The following is a 24,248-nucleotide window of genomic DNA, read 5'->3' as shown; positions in this document are numbered from 1 at the left end:
TAAATTCCTAAATTTACTGAAAATATAATTTGAAACAGCAATCCAAAAATGAAAAATCTGTCAAGATGTGCTGTAGTAACTCTCACGCTGTTCCCAAACGGTAACTTATTTTTTCAGTGTAAAGGAAAATTTCAGAAAAATGACAGTCCTCCAAATAGGACCAAAGACACTATGGACGTAACAATAATGCATTTTATGCAGCTAGTTCACTATTCTTTACGTATTTTAAAGTGTATACTGTGTTTGGGTTTTGCACAAGAAGCAATGTTGTTCCATCAATTATAAAGGTATGTTCTTCACGGCTCGCAAACCTATCACTGTGGTTTCAGATGATTTGTAGATATCTCTTTGAAGGTCCTTTTTGACATAATGAAAAAAATAGAAGTGAAAGAAGTGAAAGCATGCAGGCTTGAAACAACATCAGAGTGCAACGTGAGTAAATAATAAGATTATTATAATTTGTGGGCGTTCCCAGTAATTTAAGTTGTAATGAGAGTCATCAAGTTATCCACAGTGTCATTACAGTCTTTTTCTATTTAATGTTGGACTGTGGTAACTCCCATTTGTTTGCTCACATCGCACACATACACTGTCAGAAAAAATGTGCCAAATTTTTACCTTTAGGGGTACAATGGCTTGTCACTGGGGCAATACCCTCAAAGGTACACATATTGTACCTGTAACTGCACATTCACATATTAATAACATATCACACTCAAAAGTCATTTATAGAATTTCATTGTGATGAAATAACGATCATTTTCTGATCCCACTGGATCTTAGTTTTCTTTGCCACAATATATGTGTTAGACAGTAAAGAAAACTTAACGTTAAACTCAAGAGTCGAGAGCCCAACTAAAGCAAACACTGATCACAATAATGGTGACTTGTTGAAATTTCAACATTTTTTCAACATTAATTGCAGGTGCAAAAGTGATATTGATTCAATGCAATTAACATTGACAAATCAACTATTTTTTAACATTGATTCAATGGTTGCTTGCTGTCTGGGTATCCATGTGGAAAGGTACAATATTTGTACCTTTGAGGGTACTGCCCCAGTGACAAGCCATTGTAAGGTACAAATTTGGCAACTTTTTTCTGACAGTGTAGATTCAATGGGCTGGATCCATATTAGGCAAGACCCGAGTCTGTCAAAGCAGACACCCTCAACTTTCAGAGCTGCATTATGTTGATTTGTGATGTCTCTCTGTCTGTCAGATTCCACATGTTCATGATTGTTTTGAGTGGTGTGGTGGTTCATCCTGTTGACATAGCACATTCAGGGGTCACAACCTCTATATTTCTTTCTTTATTGTCTTTGAGGGGAACTTATGCAAGATTTAAAGTCAAAACAGACTTGAGATCTTTGCTGTGCATATGCTACATAATTTACCGACCCGCTTCTTGCCAACAGAGATGATTCATTTCCTGAAAGTGCACTGAGGCAGACTAGAGCCAAGGATTGTAATTGGAATCATTAAATGTCGCCTGCCTCACTGACACGTTTGATTCAGTGAATGCTGCTTCTGCTCAATGGAGCATTTGTGTTGTTGCCAAAGAAAGCAAGGACACCAGAAAGGTGATGCCAATGTGAAAGTAAGGTCGTTGGACAGGCAGATTCAATCAAGATATAGGCCTACCACAGCATGTTTATATATTAAGTATGAATTGTCCAATGCAGAATTTTGTTTTAAAAAGTATTCTTATGCATTTTATAGATTATATTATATTAGCATATATCTTTATACAGAAGACTGTGATAAACAATGCAATAGCAGTTTATTTACAATTAGTATGAGGCGTATTATTACTAACAAACAAACAAATGTAAACAAACTGCTATTATAAGGCTGATGAAAAGCTGTGGGTGAATATTTCTTTTGTGTAATATTTAAACCTGGCTGCAGCTTCAAAATGGTATGAAAGCATTTTTATAACACATTTTACTTTCATAATGTAATGCATTTCAAAGCTAATCAGGATATTAAAAACTCATCAAGGTTACATTGTATCATAAAAAGTGGGCGCTACATACTACAATGTATGCAACTTTCTAAATAAACAGGGAAGGGTCGGGAGGGGGCTAAGAGGGAATTGTCCCCGCCCAGATTTTCCTTGGGCCCCTCCAAAAATATACAGCTGACAATTAAAAAAAATCTTATTTGTATTATCTATTAAATAATGATCTGTCAGTTTAATCAAAGAAAATTTTATGAAATTATGCGTGTGATGAAATATGATTATATAGTTGCGCAACCAAAATATCTGCTCCCCCCCAGTCGAAGCCAGCCTAGAATAGGGCCTGTAAATAAATGTATACAATAAATACTTTCTAAATTTTCTGTTATGAAAACAAAGTTTGGACAAAGGGTCTAAATTCACATTAAATAATAAATAAGAAAAAACATGATGCAAATTTTGTCTTTTCAAAAAAGATGCATCATCAAACAATTGCAATGTTAGAACACCAGAATAAGAAGAAAGTTGCCAACCGCTGAAGCAAAATGATTATTGTGATGCAGTGAGCAGAAAAATACTTCCTGACCAACTCATCTCAGTTATTACTGTACAAAATACGCTACCTTCACATTATGCCATCATTTTCAATTACCATACATGAAATCATTCTTTTGTGTTTCCCTAATTTGTGTCTAAACTAAATGTCTTGCCATAGTCGATAATGGATATCAACTCACCAAAACGTAACTGCATGAACATTTGCATTAAACTACATATAAAACTGGCTGTCTACTTTGTGATATAAAATAAGGCAATGACCTGCTTACAGTCTGAACTCTGGCTAACACACCTGTTTTAAATGCATGCAAATATCATGAACAGCGCTCCACTCACACAGTGCTCCACTCACTCCCCAACACTTGCATCAACAACTCTCATTCACTAACCCTCTATAAGTACATAATCCCATTTACTACACAGTCACTATTGTATAACCTAAATGACCCGTGATGTCATAACCATTAGACAGCATAGATTTTACATTATAACTCCTTACCCACACCAGCACCAATGCAGGACATCTGTGTGGCAAATATTTGGGATTGTTTGAATAGACCAGTGACTCCACACACTATCAATGTTCAGTGAGAATTTACATTACATTTAATAATCAGGCAAGTCTGCAATATTCTTGGATTTTTCTGAGAACTATTGATTGATGACATGTAACATGTGGGCATGGGCTATTATGAGTTTTGTCCTTTACAAACTGGTGCCCTTTGTTTAGCATTAAAGGCTCTTCTTCACTTTACTCAACCTAGTGTCCTTCTAATCTTAAAGCCACAAAAAAATATTAATCTGAATGCAATGCTATCCCATCTCAAAGACATGCTTACCCCTCAAAGGAAGCATTCTTCTTTATCACAGGATAAAAAAACACAGTCAGGATTAGTTACATTAGGATATTTAAGTCGCTTTTATAGAGATGCTTTAGAAAAAACATTACTGGTGTGCATTTTAAGACAAAGCAATGGCACTGATCTATTTTAAAATATGTCAGGGCAAGTTATTTTCAGTTAAGACAGTTCAAACATTCATTTTAGTCTAGAACTAGTCTTAAGCCTTGTCTATGAAACCGGGCTAAAGTATACTGAAACTTACATTTATGCATTTGGTCTATGCTTAAATCCAAAGATTTACAAAAGTTTTTTTTTTTCATTATGTGCATTAGCTAATGATCAAACGCAAGACCTTTGCACTGCTAATGCATTTTTCTACTAACTGAGTGATAAGAAGATTTAAAACTGTAAACTCGAGATTAAAATGATTGAATTAAATAAAGAACAGAAGTTAAATAGAGACTAGAAATGTATCTGATCTTTTTCGTGTCATGAAGAGCAAGTCTAGCGCATGCCTCTCACATAGATTTGTTATTATCCCTGAAAATCTGTAATGAATGACGAGACATTCTTAGAACTGCACAATGTCCAGAGCTAAAAACCTTTTAGACACATGACAACTGCAAATCAGATTGCAGGAACTTTATCACTGCAGTCTCAGCCCATAATTCATTGCTCTGTGTCAACCAAAAGCTAGCAATAGCTACCTCATAGCATACCCTTAGCTGAAGAAAGTATATTTTCCCATATACAAAATGTTAATATATTAAATAATTGAATATAATTGAATATATATTTAAAATATATAGAATATTACATTGTTAATATATTACAATATTACAGTATTCTTTATACTTTGAAAAATATAAGCACTTATATGGAAATGAATTATTTAATAAATTGTATGATATTTTTCAGTACATTCCCATATATATATATAGTATTCTAATTTACATTTCACGTAACAAAGGTCCCAGGTGTAAGCTGCTCCAGGCTGTTGTATGTGCTAAACACAGATACGTGATTAAGGAGTCTGTCCATAAAACAGATTAATCAGTCCAAACTCAGCGACGGTCAAAGGCTATTTAAAGTGTGTTCTTGACTGTTTACAGGCTCATCTTTGTTCCTCAAGCTAATCCATCTCTATCTCTCTCTCCATCTTTTCTACCCACACATGAGCATGAATAAGCATGAGTGAGCAATCCATATACACGTCCTTTGGCACTGAATTCTTTTAAATGATAATCACACTGGATGATAGGCCTGTTAACCGAAATAGGTGCAATGCTGATGCTGCTATGCTGGGTCTTCTTTGGTAGTTTTAAAATATTTTGTATTCATGAGCTCATAGTTAAAATCAGTTAAAATATTTCTGATTTAATGAAGTAAAAGGTGGGTGATGCTTGCCTGTGTGAACCTGCTGCTACAACAATGCGTTTTGAGAGTTTTAGTGTGTTGCTATGGTGTTTCTAGGTTGGTTGCTAGGGTATTTTGGGTAGTTTAGTTATATTTAAGAGTGGATTGTTTGCCAGTCAGGATGTCAGGTGTGTCAGTTAATAAGAGCATTCTTTGTTGAAAGTGCAGTTTGTCAACCTGAGAGACTTTTGATCTCTTTTTCTCTTCCTTAGTTATGGAATTAAAAGTATTTGCTCTTGTTTGCACTGTGATAAGAAACGTGACATTCTTGGGCTTACAAGACATTCCAGATGGCTTGTCATCACCCACAGTCATGGGTTCTTGCGAGTCTTCAGCATTCCACTGTACACAACATTCCCCCAGGGTTTTCTACCGTGAATCGGTTCCCTTCACGTGATGTCTAAAAATATAAATACAACTGCAGTTCAACAGTGGTGTACATTCATATTTTTTGCTAAATGTTTTTATACATGTATAGTTAACGTGAAACAAAATTCAGTAAAAGCGTAGTGAAAGCCACGAGTTGTGTGTGCTTGCAGTGAGTTGGTATGTGGTGTCTGATCATGATGTGTTCTAAGTAATTGATAACACGAGAGAGATCACTCATGTTATCAATTGCTCAGAACACATCATGATCAGACACCACATATCAACTCACTGGTAAGCACACACAACCCTCATTGCTCTCTGCAGAGCGGCTTTATAGTTGATTTTTTTAAGTGAGGATTTCTGCTAATGTTTACTAGTAAATATTCAGCAAACAATGTCTATCTATTGGTTCCTACTGTATAAAGGGATTCTTTTAAAGTTTAAAGACAAAAAGAATATGCAGACACATCAGTCTCGTTATTCGTGTGTATTATTGGAAAATGTGCAAAATGTTCACAAACTTCAAACTCAACCAACAGATGTATTTCTGTATTATACATACTATTATGTTTTTAAGTTGGCTTCATCTCTTTTTTTCGTGTTTATTAATGTGAAGCTGCTTTTATAAAAAATCTGTAAGCATAAAGGGGACTTGATTTGACATGAGTTGTCAAATGCAATTAAAGGTCTGCAACGTGGTCGTAGGTCAAGGACATCTGTGATCATGATTAGTCACACACTAAATCTGTTTGAAACAGGAAATGCAAACTTGTGGTTCAGATTAATATCACTGCTTGACAAAAAGTACCATAATTTTCAGTTCCCCTCTTTAAATACCAAAGCTCTAGTTATCTACAGTGACATATGAACATGCGACATTAAAACACAAAGATGTTCATTATAAAAATATTCAGGGCTTTCCCTTAAATTATAAGTGAAAACACTTATTTTTGTTTCTAAAATGAGAGACATCCCTACTAACTTGTGGCCCCATCGCTCACAATCTCTGCCTAGAAATACTCAATTAAATCATGAACGAATTCCTGATTTATATTTGAACACTGTCACTTTTTCAGTTGTTTGATGAGAAAATATTGCAGTGCCGAAATGGATTTCGTGGCCTTGCTTTGATTCCAGACCAACTCCATTGGTGTGTGGAATGCAGACATGCATAAATATTTAGGTGGCCTATAGAAAGACCAGGCAATAATAAGAATGTAATAGGTTCATTACTGTAAGCTTCCTGTGTGTCATTAAGACAGCCATTTAAAGACAAGGTTAATCTACACACCTGCTGAGTGAGGCCGGTCTCTGTTACCCATAAGGCCATTAACATAAAACTGTTCTATTGGCGCGTATGAATGTGCACTCGGCATGAAACAAAGTCATAAAGATTTTGATCGTCTTTCTAAAAATGATTTCTTGGAGGGCTTCGCTACACTGTAAACCCGGATAAGTTGGCAATACTCAAATATTTTGAGTTTTAGAGATTCTTGGTTTAAGTAAGCAGAACCTTCAAATTTTGATTACTGTTAAGTTAAAGTTCGTAAGAAATCTTAGTTAGTGCGACTTAAATATTTAATTTATTCTTTTTGTGAAATTAAGAAGACAGAACTTAAACAAATAAGTACCAAAATTGCATTTTTAAGTTAACTAAACTAAATTCTTTCGGTTTCATTATTTTGCATATTCCTTAGTCTTAATATGCATAAATCAAACACCTTGACTTATGCAATCCAAAATGAGCAAGAAGAGACTGATCTCAGAACTGGCATTAGCACAGTTACTGCTCACTGATAACATAACACATGTTACATGTGAAATGTAGCTTCGCAGAGACTAGGCACATGTGCCACTCTTCTAAACAATGGTAACCACAAAACTGAAAAATATGTCAAACTCTTCTAAATATCTAAGAGAAGTGAACATTAAACACTAACAAGTCTTTAACTTTACTAAAACATATAAAATAATCATATTTTTTTAATTTACTCTCCTAATGCAGTCTGACGCAAAGCATGCTGGGAATTGGAAATCCTTCTTGACCAATTGTTGAATTAACATGTTTAAATTAAGTAAGGAGCAAATAAAAATTTTGAGTTTTATTCAAGTATAATCATTATACTTTACTCAAAAGTAAAAAAGTGTTTCACGAAAAAAAAGTAGAACTTTTTTATAAAATTAAGTTTACATTACTTAATCTGTTTGATTATTTTGAACATTTGGGTTTACAGTGTACTTTAATAAGGTGAGTAAACCTTTAGCACAAAAGGAAATGTTCCACTTTTTATTGAAGCGTTCAGCCGTTGTAACGATTCTGCCGCATCATGTCATGTTTCTCGTGGTCTAGAGGCAGGATCATGACAGAACCTCATGTTTTATGTGGAGAGAGGCATTATTGTCCGTATGGCCTTACACTCTCTCCGGTCTCGTCTCTGTTCCCGCCCTCTCATCTCCTCGTTATTACTCATTAGTTATTTCATGCCCCGCAGCTGTCCTTCTTGATTTGTTCCCTTACTTAATGCCCTTGTGTCTTCTGTCTTGTGCCGGATCATTTTGTGATGTTGTCCATGACCCACCTTGTCTTGTATTGCTACATAAGTCTAGTTTAGTTATTTGATGTCATGTCTAGTGTTGTATTTAGTCTTGTCTAGTTTAGTGTAGTCGGTCCTTGTTCCTGTATACCCTTCCTGTTCTTACCTCGCTGTTCTTTTGTTTTACCCCTTACCCGCGCTTGGGTCCTCTGTCCTTGTTCCCTCCTCGTTCCTGACAGCCGTGGTAAATTTGCATGTGTTGATTTGAATACGGCTGAATGAAAGATCGCTGTTCAAAATATTCCTTCATACTTTGCTTATACATACCCCTCTCTGTGCAAATAAATTGCTTAACATATTTTCCCCTGACTGTAATTCGGTAGCTTCTCTTCTACCACCGCTGACCCATTTGCACAACACTGCCCAAGTAGCTGCGTATTTGCTCGAATATGCAAATCGTGACAGCAGGAAACTAAAAAAACGAACTGCTAAGTCATTGTTTTTCCATTGTTTTATGCAAGATGTTCTCTTAGTACAACAAGGAACCTAAGAGGTCATTAGAAGTCACCCCAGGTATTGCCCTACTGACTTCTGTAACCTGGAGACTGCTTTCCCTAGGGCGGGACCAGAATGCTCGTGAGACGAGCTGCTATCCGACACCTGACGCTTTGTTGTGTATGTGAGACTCGGGAACAAGGGAGCTGGGAGGGAAGAATAGGTGCGTCACAAAGATTTGGTTTCAGCTATCACTGACCTATGAGAAAGACGGATGAGGCTGGTAATTTGCTGATCTTTGAAATTGAAGCGATGAGTCTGTCTCCAATAATACTGCAACAAAGGAGAGATAGTCTCATCTAGACACGCAGTCATATTCACACGATACAGATGCAAAATGCTAAGCTCCTGAGGATACGGCATTTTCTAAGGACTAACCAACAAGGATTGAACTTCTGATTTACATTCTGAGAGATATACTAATGACAATGAAGACTGGGAAAAAATCCTTCATAGGTAGGAAACTTTTATACTTGAACTGATCCGTGTCATTCTGCATGTTATGATTTATATGAAGCTTTACTGGTTGAACAGACTCACATTTTTTCCTGTTTAAATGCTTTATTCAGAGTGAAATATAGATTTTACATCCACATCTCGGTCTTAAGATTTTAATGCACTTAGATAAACTCAAATTCATTTCTTTCTGTCAAGTATGGGTCAATATATAGTGGCTCCAAAAGTATTTGGGTATGTACAAATACTGGCACAGTATGATTGCTATTGCATTGGATGGCAAAAATATCAAACCAAGTGGAACGTGATGATGCTGGATCTTTTCCCAGATCAAACTCTTTTTTAAGACAATCTGACTATGACATTTAATAAATAATGGTCATATGGTGATTTTAGGAAATAAATTCCTCTCAAGTTCACACAGGTGCTCTAGCAGAGTAACCACAGGTGTAGTTGACCACATTAACAATAGACATGTTCCACTGTGGTACAACAACCAGAAAGTGTTCAGATACCATTTGTCTTCTTTATTTGATCATATACAGTAACAATTACATCTCATTTTATTAACAATTACTACTCATTTATTTAATGTGCTTTAATGCTGTGACATTTCTACAGGTGTGGCTTAAATATCCCAAAACTTTTTGGGACCATTGTATTTAGACACTACATATTGTATTGTCTTGTATAGTCTCCTCTTTCGCTTTGTTTAATGGAAATATTCCATTCCATATTGTGCAAACAGGAAAAAAACACCACAGAAGCAAAACTGACACATATTGTCTCCAGTAGAATCCATTCATTCATCCTTCACAATAGACATAATCCACTTTAGTCTGATCCAGTTGTCCAGGCTTTAGTCTTTCAGGCTTTCTGTTTGTTTCATCTGTTACCTGAGTGAGCAGGAAGCTCTTTTCCATTAAATATAATAAAACATGCTTAGTATTTAATCCCATTTAAACCAAAAGACTTTAAGAATATGAATTTATAACAAGAAAATGTATTTAAGACTTGAGATACTGTTCACGAGTCACTAAAGAAAGGTAACCCAATTTCCAAGAAAAGGTCACATTTTTGGCTACCGATGCGTTCTTAAGAGCATTCTTTACATTTTTCTGAGATAGCAGAGATCAACAGGTTTCACACAACCTTGTGGATCTTGAGTGACAACTGTCTATAAAGCCAAATGGTAACGTATAATTACCAGTTTACCTGAGTTTTATATCCATTTTATTTATTTTTAATCTATTTTCAATGCAATTTTTCTTACTGAAATTTATATTTTTATAGATTATTATGAAAATGTTTTAGTTGGAAATGGAAGCATTTTGTGTTTCAAACTTGTGGACTCATGTGGACACTATAACAACCAGTATCTCAATCCTTTCACATTTATTAATTCTCGTTTGCCCTAAAATTTAATTGAAATAGCCTTTTCCTTCCTTATATATATACTGTATATATACAGTGTGTGCGTGTGTGCGTGCGTGCGTGCGTGCGCGCGCGCGTGTGTGTGTGTGTGTGTGTGTGTGTGTGTGTGTGTGTGTGTGTGTGTGTGTGCGTGTGTGTGTGTGCGTGTGTGTGTATAATTGGAATCTACAATAAAAAAACATGATTTTTGAATGGTATTTCTCATTTTGGAACCAAACTATTTATATATATATATATATATATATATACACACACACACACACACACACACACACTATTAAAAATAAAGGTGCTTAAAAGGTTCTTCACAGCAATCAAGAACCATTCAGTTAAAGAACAATCCCTTTCTTACTTTTTGATAATCTGAAGAACGTTTTTTTTCCACAAAGAACCTTTTGTGAAATAGAAAGGTTCTTCTGATGTTAAAGGTTCTTTGTGGAACCAAAAGTTTTTTCTATGGCATCGAAGAACCTTTTGAAGCACCTTTTTCTAAGAGTGTATATGGGTGAGGGCTGTTTAATTGACTGCATACTCTAATAGAGAACGGATCCTTTTTCCAACCTAAATAATTTCCCCCCTCATTACACCTTGCATTATGTTATAGGTTATCCTGTTTCTGCTAAAAATACTACAGTTAAGCCTATATCACATTATTAGTAAAATGGTTTGCAACAGCTTAATGTTGACTTTCATTCTGTTCACCTAGAAACAACACACACACAGTTACAGTATCTCACACACGGCAGACATTCAGCAGTTGCTCCTAGTTGAGAACTGTAACAGAAAAAATCCCTGAAGTGAGACATCAAGCTATTACAAAGATGATACTATAAAATTGAACTCCCATAGTGAAACATATAGACCAACACAGTGTGGATTATTTCATGACTGTGTGAAAAACTTTATATTTAAAAATGATGTATGCATTCAGTACAAGAATACATTCCAAATATAAAAAAATATTTTATTTTCTCATCGAAATTGACATCTAATGACAAATATTAAACTGTTAAAATCATCAGTTCGTATATTGAAACACTGCATCAACCCCATTTACATTAAAGCTAATTCATAATGAAGATCTATTTTAGTTTTTTACCTTTATGAAATAAAACACCATTGGAGCCAAAGCGATGAATATGTAGGCATTTTTGCACTGTTGCTGTTGATTGGTGTTTGAGAAACCTGTCATTTTTGGCATTCAATTTGTGACACTTGTGGTGCAGATATAACAATTAAAAAAAAAAAATTCACCTTGAAAGAAGTGAAGCATTTGTATGATTATGTGACTGTCAAGCATTTCAATTCCTGAGGAGCTTGATGTGAAATTGTTTGGGTATTCTGTACAGGGCTATAACTGAGCTTTAAAGGGCTTCTTCACCAGCTAGAACATTGCATAATGCAAAAGGTCACGAGTTTGATCCCAGGGAGCACACATGCTGGTAAATGTACAGACTGTGACTGTGCCAGATAAACGTAACTGCCAAATGCATAATCATAAAAAAAATGTCCTCACTAGTAAAATGCAATTTACATGTAGCTTGTTTTTGAAATCATTTCTTTTCCATTACTTAACTGAATGGTAATGAATACAGTTGGCTAAGAGAGTTACCCATTTAACACCCACATACACAGGCCTCTATTACACTGTCCCTGCTGAGCTCCTAATACAACAATCCAAAAGCACTTCAAAGAATAATTTATAGAGAAAAACGGAAGTAGTGGGAGAAAGTCATATGTAAATCACCCCTGAAAGTAATGTAAAAACAAACATCAAGTCCCTCTGGACCAACATTAGAGAAGAATCACATCTGTTTGAGTGTGTGGGCATGGGGTTGGCTTCATATTCATTACAGCGAGACGATATGGGTCTGCCTCGAGCAATGAGAAGAGGTGGCAGAAGTCGAGAAACCCCCCCCCAGCCCTCCACCATGACTCACTTCCTGCCCACCATACTGTGGCAGACGATATCTGGCCAAATGACATTCTGCCTGTTATGTAAATGGAAGTGTTCAGTAAATCAGCAGAGACCGGCGTCTCCACAGTAACATGGCAAGTATAGTAACAGTAACAGGAAGTATAATAGTTGGACCTCTGACAAAAATGACAGGTTAACTCATTCAGAGGACTTTAGGTAAGCAGCAGAAAGACTTGACCATTTGGCAGATGAGATACTATTACAGTAACATGGTTATGTGAAAACAAGGGCAGGCTTGTAGGGTGAATTTATCCGGCCTAAATAAATAAATACACAATTACAGTAATGTCGAAATGCAAAGGGAAGTTCCATTTTTGGAAAATGCTTGTCTAAAGAACTCGCAATGCTGCGTATTACTCGAATCTTTTAAAGTTTGGTGGCTATGATGATAGTTCCATTTTTATTCTGTGTTGATGTATTTCTGTCACGGTTCTCGGGTAAGGTGAGACAAGGAGAGAGGACCCAGACGCAGACAGTGGGTAAGGGGTTAAACAAGGCTTTTTAATAAATAATAAAACACACAAAACAAAAACCCACGAGGGGGAAAACAAGGGTATAATAAGAACAAAGACTAACTACACTAAACAAGACTAAAAATAACATTAACAACATATTACACAGGACTAAGCTACACTTAACAGGACAAGAACTCACCCACACGAAACACGACAGAGTACAATGAACCAACACAAGACAGAGAACACAGGGGCATTAAATAAAGGGACAAATCAAAGGGGAACAGGTGTGGGGCATGAACTAATAAACAACCAGTAACGAGAGATACAAAAGGGCGGGAACACAGACAAGGACCGGAGAGAGTATCGAAGGCCGACAGGGTCAAAATGACTCTCTCCACATAAAACAAGAGGTTCTATCATGGTTCTGCCACTAGGTCAAGAAAAGCAAGACAAGGTGGGCAGAACCATGACAGAAGCCCCTCCTTAAGGAGCAGCATCCTGATGCTCCTCAAGGAACAAACAAGACTACACAGACTGTGACAAAAAACATAACTATACAAAACAGACCAAAAACGTGATACATAGAAAAAAAAGTCCAAACAAAGACATGGCGCCGGCTGGAAGGCCGGCTAGACAGCACATGGCGCCGGCTACGATGGCCGGCTGGACAGTACATGGCGCGGCTGGAGGCCGGCTGGACAGTACACGGCCCGGCTGGATGGCCGGCTGGACAGTACATGGGCCGGCTGGATAGGCTAGCGGCTGGACAACACATGGCGCCGGCTGAGGCCGGCTGGACAGTACATGGCGCCGCTGGATGGCCGGCTGGACAGACATGGCGCCGGCTGGATGGCCGGCTGGACAGGACATGGCGCCGCTGGAGGCCGGCTGGACAGACATGGCGCCGGCTGGATGGCCGGCTGGACAGGACATGGTGCCGGCTGGATGGCCGACTGGGAGCCGGCTATCACCGGCTGGGCAGGCCTGGATGTCGACATGACAGGACAGGATGTCGGCGGCTGGGCAGCGCTCTCTGGCAGCTGGGCAGCAAACAAGGACAAAACAACACACAAGACAAGTCGACTCGACAGGCCTGGGACCAGCGGGAGCCGGCAGGGATCTGCAGCGGAACAGGACACCGGCGGCCTCAACCCTGGAGGGGAATCCGACGACCTCACATGGAAGGGAGCCCGGCGGTCTCGATCCTGGACGGGGTTCCGGCAGTCTCGACCCTGGAAGGGAGTCCGCGGTCCCGACTCTGGACTGGAGCCCGGAGCCTCTACTCGGAAGGGAGTCCGGCGATTCACCCTGGAAGGGAGTCCGGCGGCATCGACCCTCCCGCTGAGATCCCTCTGTCTGCTGGGTCCAGATTGTGTGTGGTTCATTCTGTCACGGTTCTCGGGTAAGGTGAGACAAGGAGAGAGGACCCAGACGCAGACAGCGGGTAAGGGGTTAAACAAGGCTTTTTAATAAATAATAAAACACACAAAACAAAAACCCACGAGGGGGAAAACAAGGGTATAATAAGAACAAAGACTAACTACACTAAACAAGACTAAAAATAACATTAACAACATATTACACAGGACTAAGCTACACTTAACAGGACAAGAACTCACCCACACGAAACACGACAGAGTACAATGAACCAACACAAGACAGAGAACACAGGGGCATTAAATAAAGGGACAAATCAAAGGGGAACAGGTGTGGGGCATGAACTAATAAACAACCAGTAACGAGAGATACAAAAGGGCGGGAACACAGACAAGGACCGGAGAGAGTATCGAAGGCCGACAGGGTCAAAATGACTCTCTCCACATAAAACCAGAATAGTAAAACCCTAACTGAAAAACACGACACAACGTCTAAATACAAACAAGGCAAGATAAAACTAAAGCAAACACACAAAACTCACAGGCCACGAACTAGGCATGGACAGGAACACGGACAGGAACACAGGGCAACAACGTGGACAGGAACACAGGGCAACAACATGGACAGGAACACAGGGCAACAACATGGACAGGAACACAGGGCAACAACATGGACAGGAACACAGGGCAACAACATGGACAGGAACACAGGGCAACAACATGGACAGGAACACAGGGCAACAACATGGACAGGAACACATACACATACGTAATACGTAATACAAGAGCACAGGACAAAGAAACAAGAGGGTATATATAGGGAAACACAAACGAGGGATAACGACACAGGGCAGGTGAGGGTAATCAAACACTTAGGGAAAGATAACAAGGAAACGAGAGGAGCGGGGCCAATGACAAGACACTGGAGAGAACGTATATTATTGTCCAAAGGACAACAATAAGTTTCTCTACACACATAACCAAAGACTTTGTCATGGCTCTGCTACAGGACCAAGAAAAACATGACTAAGGAAGCAGAGCCATGACAATTTCCTTATAAAAGAGGTTGATTGTTTTTCAATTGCAACATTTGTAAAATATACATGTTTAAATATATTTAAGTATAGAAAATGTTTTTGTCAGGTGGTATTGGGTGGAGAAAAACGTGCAAGATGATTCATCAACATTTTCCTGAAAGAGAAAGCTATGCATATCTGCTAAATGTGAATTTTGTCTGTCTTTAGCTTTTAACCTTTAAGCTAACAGGCATTGACTGCACACCACATTATCCAATCTTCACATAGTTTTGTTAACTTGTTAACTTGTATATGTAAGTGCAACATGATTTGGCTTATTTTAACCAGATAATAACATACGTATATAACAACATATTTCTTAATGAAAGAAAAATGCATTTAACCTGCTGCGTTTGTTATAGAATCTTCTCGTGAAAATAAAATGTGTTAACCAGTGTTGGGTGAGTTACTCTGAAAAAGGAATTAATTACTAGTTACTAATTACATATTCAATAGTGTAATTAGATTACTGTACAAATTACTCTCTCTGAATAGAATTGATTCAAGGATAGACGTGAAATGGCTCTTTTAATTCATTCAAATAAATAATAAATAACAACATAAATTATTCTTATTAACCAACCAAAGTATTCAAATGTGAGAAGGATACATTACAGCATACATTTTAAAGTTAGACTTATAATTTTGATGTCATTTCCACTACTGAATATATTACACAGTATTTTGTTTAATTACATCAGAAGTAACTGTAATAAAATTTCAGCAAAAAAAGAGTAATCCCTTACTTTACCTTTTCAAGGGAAAAGTAATTAAATTACAGTAACTAATTACTTAGTAACTAGTTACACCCAACACTGATGTTAACCTACAATTAACCTACAACAGTACATTAAAATCTATTTGCATTTGGCAGACACTATTTATTATAGTGCCTTCAGGCTTAATATTTTATCAGGATGTTCATTTCCTGAGAATCAAACCCACAACTTTGGTGTTGCCGGTAGCAAACTCATTTGATTCTGATCTGTTGAGGTGAATATGTGCATTGCAAGTTAAAGAGCACTATCCAGTAGTTCACTTAACTATAACCCTTTATTTTTTATTTAAAAATTACCCTAGTTTCCTCTTAACAACTGAAAGATGGGATGTCTGGTTGAATAAACTCTTATTCGCATGTTACCTAAGTTAGATGATGTCATGCCACCCGATCCCGTTTTCATGTCAACAGATCTTGACAGGACTGCTCATCTAAAGTAACCCATCACCTGCAGTGTTAAATTGCTTCCACGACCGGACAACGGCTTCTCTGAAACTGCTGAAAGTCTTTGTCTACAATGAAAGGATGACAAGAACATTATACATTTCAGACCGGTTTGACAGAGAGAGCAGGTTATGCCTTCCACAAGCAAAGTCCTAGGGGAAGTGGGATTTAAGGAGTAAAGCATTAAAAGTAAAACCACTTGATTCATCATATTTTGTCTGTAGAATAACTTAAATTTACAATATTTATTTATGGCTAAACCCTAGTCTACTGTATAAGATATACTATTTATCAAAGTGCCTCCTCAACATTGACCTCGGCTAAACGAGTTCTGTATTAAAAGACAGCAAGGATGACATGAGGGCACACTTATGTAATTTACAGGGTTAGTGGACCAGATTTGCATCTGCAGTCTGCATGAGATGGCACAGGGCATCAGTTTATGTAATCTTGACAGTGCTGCCTCCTTACACCATTGACCTGCTGGGATGGCTTGATCATTGAGTTGTAGATGGGATGAGAGTCACAAGATTTAAAATATGCGTCATATGAGTTTATCACCATCTGTATGCAAAGCTAATCATCAAGCAATGTATTTTTAGAACACCTGTTCACCATTCGAATAAATTGCATTTATTTCATGCAGACCTTAATCCTACAGTACATTTAAGCATATGGCAGATGCTTTTATCCAAACCAATAGTGCATATAAGGTTATCAGTATGTGTTCCATAGTCTGTAACGTTTGTATTCTACCAATGGAGCTACAGGAACTATTTTATAAACGTCATACTGAAACTTTTTCACAAAGCACTACATTACTGCGTGCATTTCATTTCTCCATTTTCATCGCTTCACTTTCCTTTTTCATAATGACTGATGAGGATTAGTAGGCTATGTCAGTTCATCTGTTACACTCTGATGGGATTACAGGCCAGATGTGTTGTAATTTTTTTTTAGAAAGTGTCCAATCTTCTCAGGTTGAACGAGCGCTTCCGCCTCTCATCCCGTCGCCACCTACAGGCGCAACGGGGAGTTGCGGAATCCCGTGACGTCACTAGTGATGTCACGAGCCTCGCCTCCACAACCACGTGTTCCGTATAAAAACATCAGATGAGCGCTGGCAGGGAACACAGTAGCGCTGACCGACCGACAGCGGAACATCGAGACCGAGTAGCGCGGTTTGCTGCTGGGATACCAGCGCGATTCAATATTAAGGGACACTTGTCCTCTTTTGGATTTATTATTATCATCACACATTAAGTGTGATGGCTGTTACTCAGGCTGGATGCGACTTGACATACTGCAAGATGAGGGGGATCGTGTCAGTCCTTACTGGTGCGTTTGAAAAGATTTTAGTTATTGTGGTTCATAGATTTGTGCTTTTTTGTACAAAACTGTAACGGAGCAATTGTAATGAAAGAAGCGTATAACAATTGTCTTGGATTTGTGATCTTTGATTGTTTTCCAAAGAGGATCCAGTGTTTGCGAATAGATAATCGTGTATTAAATTATTTGGCATTACATTTTACATTTGGCTTGTATTTTCAAGTGTATTTGATTATTTATTTTCATTCAATTAAATATAGGGGTCAGCATTTCATTCAAGTAACCTAAGTGTAAATGATGAGCGTCAATTCCTGTAACATATCATAAGAAAATAGCTGCCTATGCAGTACATACAGTTATGATGAGTCTGTTGTGTAAGACTGTGACCATTTTCTGTATAACATCTTCTCTGGCATACCATTGAAATGCAAACATACTATATAATTTACTGTTACTATTTGATAGTTTAAAGGTTTTCTGTCACATGGTTGAAATTTTGTTCAGCTCAAAAGCAGTGGTATTCGTGACGTCAGCTGTGGAATTCCTTCTGACGTAAATGCCTTTTTTTATTGCAGCTTTCATTAAAGAAAGAAAGATGGGCTTAAACGACTTCATCCAGAAACTGGTTTCCAATCCTCCCATTTGTCAACAGTGAGTAGACCATCATTATCTATCCATATATATATATATATATATATATATATATATATATTGTACTGTGTTGGTTCCAAATGAGATAACTGTTCATGTTTTTTATTATGTTATCATGTTTTTATTGTGTTAGCTGTTTTTTGTTATTATGGCTTAAATCAAAACAAACCAACTGAAGTTTGATTGATATTAGTTGGAATGCACAATAAAAAAACATGATTTTTGAGTTATCTCATTTTGGAACCAAACTCTTCATATATAAGAAGAAGAAGAATCAATTGTATTATGCATTGCAATGCATGTAGAATATATTATATGTGAAGGAATAAATAAGGAATAGATGATGGTCAGAGACACTTTCCTGTGGGGGGTTCAGGAAATTTCCAGCTCACCAAATCAACAGTATGACCTATATGGTGTATTTATATTCATATTAGTTGACTGCACTGAACCATGGTGGAGGTTATAATCTCATTAATGTTTTTGGCTGTACATTCTGTAGGTTAATCTGTGCCCGGCCCTAAAGCCAGCACCAGAATAACACTCCACGGAAAGCATCTGTTCAGTTGGCCACTTGGGCGCTGTAAGCATCTTTGAGAAAATCCCTCTTGTCCCTTAGATGAGGATAAGGGTCTAATTCAATTAAGTGCGGCCCATTTGGTCTTGGTATCAGCCTAGTCATTCAGGTCGGACCAGCGGAAAACTTCCCGCTGTGTCATCTCTGTCCCTCCATATCCACCACAATGTTTTAAAATTCTGTACGGTTTCTAATAGATTAAACTCTTCAAAAGACCCAAATTTGTTATAATGAAAAATATTCCGACTCAAATTTGCTTAATGGGTAGTATTTGGAAAGGACGACAAATGGTTTATTTGCGGTTTTATTTCATTCATACATTCTTCTTTTATTGCATTAATAGATGATTTGTCAAAGTCAAAGAGTTTGAAGTCATATAGTAGGCTACATGAGATTGCGCACCAAAAACATTATCAACACTGCCATCTATCAGTCTGTAGCAGTACTACAAGACAGAGGAATAATATGTGACCCTGGACAACAAAACCAGTCTTATGGGTCAATTTTTCGAAATTGAGATTTTTAAATAATCTGAAAGCTGAATAAATAAGATTTCTATAGATGAGTTGTTAGAATAGGACAATATCTGGCTGAGATACAACCGTTTAAAACTCTGGAATCTGAGAGTGCAAAAAAATCAAAATATTGAGAAAATTGCCTTTGAAGTTGTTAATCAGGGGCACTGTGGCAGAACATCCACTCATAAAAATAAAGTTTTTATATATTTAAGGTAGGAAATTTACAAAATATCTTCATGGAACATGATCTTTACTTAATATCCTAATGATTTTTGGCATAAAAGAAAAATCGGTAATTTTGACCCACACAATGTATTTTTGTCTTTTACTAAAAATGTTCCCGTGCTACTTAAGACTGGTTTTGTGATCCAGGGTCACATATAATTACAGGAATGTTTCCAATTAAATTGGGTTAAACCTGTATATACAACATCTGTCTCAATTAACTGAATTTAACTTGCCCCACAGTTTGTAAAGATAATAATAGTAAAGCAATAATAATGAAAGTATTGGCCATTGTAAATGAATGAACACTGTATTAAAATGGCTTATGTTTTAAATTGAAACGGTCAACACATATTTTTGTTTTTACAGGTTGTAGGGTAAAACGAAATTATTATAATTTAGCATAATTCCCATTCCAATAGGACAACACGGTTAAACCTAATGTGATGTTTTTAGGTTTGTAATTTTCCTCTCAAGAGATAAATTCTGTAATGTTTTTCATCTTCTTGTCCTCAGTACCGAGGTTGGTTCCTTCCTAAAAATTGACGAGAACCAGAATGAGGAGCTCGAGGAGAATCATCTCTGTCTGACCAATCCCAGGAGCTCTTTGGCTGAGGAAACTCAGTATGTACTAATTCCTGGCTGTTTTCTCTGTCTTTTGTCTGTAGGCCAAGCCAACGCACTTTCTGCATTAATATTTCCATTTTTTTCCTTAACAGGATCAAACCCTCAGATTTCGACTACTTGAAGATCATAGGGAAGGGGAGCTTTGGAAAGGTGGGCACAAAGACCTTAATTCAGCTAATGGTGCAGTCGATGATGTGAAAGGCAGTCTGTCAATACCTAAGCCGAGGTCACTAACTCTATTTTATTCATCAGGTTCTGCTTGCACGGCACAAGGAAAGCGAACAATACTATGCTGTGAAGGTGCTACAGAAGAAAATCATTCTTAAAAAGAAAGAGGTAAGACCTAATGCATGTTTTCACACCAAAGAAGGGAACATGTCAAAATGTTTATTACAAATGTTTAAATTATTTATTACAGCAAAAGCATATCATGGCAGAGAGGAGTGTACTAATGAAGAACATCAAGCATCCATTTCTGGTCGGGCTGCACTACTCCTTTCAAACCACAGACAAGCTATACTTTGTGTTAGACTACGTCAATGGAGGCGAGGTGAGTAAACAATGTATTAATGCTCTTGCGTACGCCGAAAAGGCCACACCTCAGCTCAAAATAGCTGAACACTGAACTCTTTATCTTTTTATCTTACAGCTGTTCTACCACCTTCAGCGTGAGAGGGTGTTTCTAGAGCCCAGGGCAAGATTTTATGCTGCTGAAATTGCCAGTGCACTGGGTTACCTTCACTCCCTGCACATAGTTTACAGGTATGTGAGACAGTGTGGCGCCCCCTATCGGAGGAGCAGGACTATTGCACCAATTCTGCTCATTTTGAACAGTGACAATGGGAATAAACTATTCCCTCATTTTTTTACAGAGATCTCAAACCAGAAAACATCCTTTTGGATTCTCAGGGCCACATCGTACTCACAGATTTTGGTCTATGCAAAGAGGGACTGGATCCCAATGGAACAACCACAACATTCTGCGGAACTCCTGAGGTCAGTTTGGTTTTCTGGGGTTAAATGCTAACACGTGAGTTCTCGATTTGAACAATGTGTTGATTTCTTCTTTCTCCTACAGTACTTGGCACCAGAGGTGCTTCAGAAGCAGGCCTATGATCGCACGGTAGATTGGTGGTGCTTGGGATCAGTACTGTTCGAGATGCTATATGGACTGGTGAGAAAAACCCAAGATCTTTTGCATGAAAGTTATTACTTCGCCCTTAAGGCCTCAAACATGTTGAGCATTTGCATACTTGTGGAGAATCTTTTGGCCTCAGGAAAGGATACAGTATGTGAACAGTGTGAATTAATCTTTCTTTTTCTTCATCCAGCCTCCGTTCTACAGTCGTAACACTGCCGAGATGTACAACAATATCCTTCACAAACCTCTGGTGTTGAAGCCCAACGTGTCCAACGCTGGTCGTGATTTGCTGGAAGGTTTGCTGCACAAGGATCGTACCAAGAGACTGGGATCAAAAGATGACTTTGTAAGTCAGACTCATGCTATCAATTCACCTGCATCCCATTTATTTTGAGATTTGTGTTTCTTATATCAGCATTTTAATTCCTGCAGCTGGAGCTGAAGTTCCACAGCTTCTTCTCACCCATCAACTGGGATGATCTTATGAGCAAGAAAATCACCCCTCCTTTTATTCCCTCAGTGGTAAGTTCAACTCTTTACCTACAGTGTTAAAGATGCTAATAAATAATAAAATTATGAATAGCAGTTTTGATTGATTATGTAACAAAGCGTCTTTTTAACCCACAGAGTGGTCCCACTGATTTACGGCATTTTGATCCCGAGTTCACCCACTTACCCGTGTCTACCTCACTTTGCAACAGCGACAGCCTGCACGTGACCAGCAGCGTGCGTGAAGCAGCAGGAGCTTTCCCGGGTTTTTCCTACGGTCCCCCGGCCGATCATGCCTTCCAGTAAAGGCTTCCGACACGCATCCCTGAACTCCAGAACGTCCAATCCAGCCTCGCTAGAACCAACAGGAACAGACTAAGATCAGTCAGCCCAAAAGAGGGACTTCTTAGCTCTTCCGTATTTTTTAGAACATGTGACATGGCAGCACAAGGGAATCTGATAGGATCCGGACCCTGTGCGTGCCCAAGAGGAGCTTGAGATGTTTGACGTCTCAAAGGACAAACGATGGTAACAGCTTCCAGATGCAAAGTGTGCCAAGGAGTGGATGCACAGATGACCTGAGCAGAAGTGCCTGAGAGTTAAAAATGACGACAAGGCTGTGGAAAAACTGCACAGCAGACTTGAGTTGCTGGTGATGACACCAGTTTCTGGGCGAAATGCCTTCTGTGATCATGTTTCTATATTTGATCAAAATGTCACATGGAACAGTTTCTTTTATGATGTTTTATTTGTATTTTCATGCATTATTGCACAGTGGAGGTAAAGGATTAAGGAAAGTACAAATATATAGATGGTTTGAAAAGGGGTTATTGTACACAAAGCCCCGACAAGAGGACACAGGCAGCCCGACTCAAATATCAATACATTTTTAATGCATTTTTTCATCCTATTCACAAATGTTAATTTAATACAGTAACTGCATTACTTATCGTCCTGCATTATTTTCTTATGGTTTGTCTAGTGATCTACTCAAATCAATGTGAACGTTTGTAGGTTTAGATTAGACTGGTTGAAGATAGAATATTTTCCCCAACCACAAGGCTATTAGCTGTGATTAGTTGTCCAAATGAGTATATGACACCCTGTGTTCCTCCTAAAAGAATTATTGTGTCTTACTAGTACTTTCTGTCTTTTTTTTCTCCAATGCACTTTTACAAATTATGCCAGACACTGTGTTTCTTGGAAAGGCTATTTTAGTTATAAAATGTTATCATACATAATGCACATTTTATTCCACAATTATCAATAATTGTATATAAAGTCGGCACACCAAAGCTCCAAAAATATCAGCAATTTCTTAATTAAAAGACTTTCGCATGGTGCGTGACGTTTTTTTTATATTTTTTTTTAATAATTTTGGAGCTTTGGTGTGCCGACTTATATAGGCTAATAATTCTTTATGCGTTTTTTTGGTCGAGCACCCACTTGAGGTTGATGTGCGTGCTTTTGTCTTCTTTTATTCCACAATAATCAGACACTTTTATTATTTTATCACGGTTGCGTACACGGCGTGTCTAGATTGTATTAAATTCATTTGCATCATGTACAGAAGTTCTATAGTAGCCCAGAAAGAACCGTGTCTCTTTTTTTTTGTTCAAATTGTGCCTGTTCAGCATGTATGTTGTGAATTTTACATGTGTGTCTACCATTCCTGTCGGCATTGATCGGGCTGGACGGGGATTTGCGGTGCAATAGAGATGAACAATTTGTCATACAAGGCGATTGAATGATATCGTTTGACGAAGAGGGATTTTGATCCCCTCATAAAACTCATCCCTATTTTAACTGTAAAATATTGAATATCTTTGGACCAATAATGTTCTTTACATTGTTCTTTAGATGACTACAAACATGGCAATACAGAAGTTATTTTCTTCCATTTTTGGAAGTTACTCATATATTGTTTTATATCTTCATGTATATTTATTTACATGCCACAGATTGTACTTCTAACGATCAGAGTATTAATTCGTAGAATGATAAAATATTGGAGAATTATCTATTTGAATGATAAATAAATACAAAGTATGTCAAAATACATACATGTTTTACTGTATTTATTTCTCAATAATATCTCAAGCATAAAAACACTACAAAAATATAATGTAACGAACAAGGAAAGTAATACTAAAGCAATATATCAATTACTTTATATTTAATTATATTTGATTTATAATTAAATAAGTAAAGGTTTATTTTGCCACTATAAACGGTTTTCGTTGATTGAACTAAGAATAAACAACTTTTACAGCATTTGTTGTTCTACTTACTACTTAGGCTACATCTTTTTGCTTAAAAATTGAATTAGCGAACATTAACGTACAATAAACAATAGTAAATATTTAACTATTTAAATATTTTAACTATTTAAATATTTATGATTAATATTTATTAATCATAATAAAATGAACATTAATCCAGATCAAAATTTGTT

At 37.5% G+C, this 24,248-nt stretch overlaps 1 protein-coding gene across 2 annotated transcripts; it reads left to right on the top strand.

The window, feature by feature from the left end:
- Positions 1-8,398: 8,398 nt before the first annotated feature.
- si:ch211-195b13.1 (STKc_SGK domain-containing protein) lies at positions 8,399-23,868 on the top strand. Of its 2 annotated transcripts, none has more exons than XM_057355150.1 (12): positions 8,399-8,692; positions 18,141-18,216; positions 20,053-20,160; positions 20,256-20,313; positions 20,416-20,499; positions 20,582-20,713; positions 20,813-20,925; positions 21,036-21,159; positions 21,242-21,337; positions 21,495-21,650; positions 21,737-21,826; positions 21,932-23,868. In XM_057355150.1, exons 1-12 carry the CDS (start codon positions 8,659-8,661, stop codon positions 22,097-22,099), a joined length of 1,239 nt encoding a protein of 412 aa, XP_057211133.1. In that variant the 5' UTR covers positions 8,399-8,658; the 3' UTR covers positions 22,100-23,868. The 2 variants fall into 2 exon arrangements, with proteins under 2 accessions (XP_057211133.1, XP_057211132.1); XM_057355149.1 differs by lacking the exon at positions 8,399-8,692 and adding an exon at positions 17,370-17,574 and having other exon boundaries at positions 21,932-23,867.
- Positions 23,869-24,248: the final 380 nt, after the last annotated feature.

The sequence above is a fragment of the Triplophysa rosa genome, linkage group LG16, assembly GCF_024868665.1.
Source record: "Triplophysa rosa linkage group LG16, Trosa_1v2, whole genome shotgun sequence".
Taxonomy (NCBI): Eukaryota; Metazoa; Chordata; class Actinopteri; order Cypriniformes; family Nemacheilidae; genus Triplophysa; species Triplophysa rosa.
This window is presented reverse-complemented; position numbering and strand designations above follow the sequence as displayed.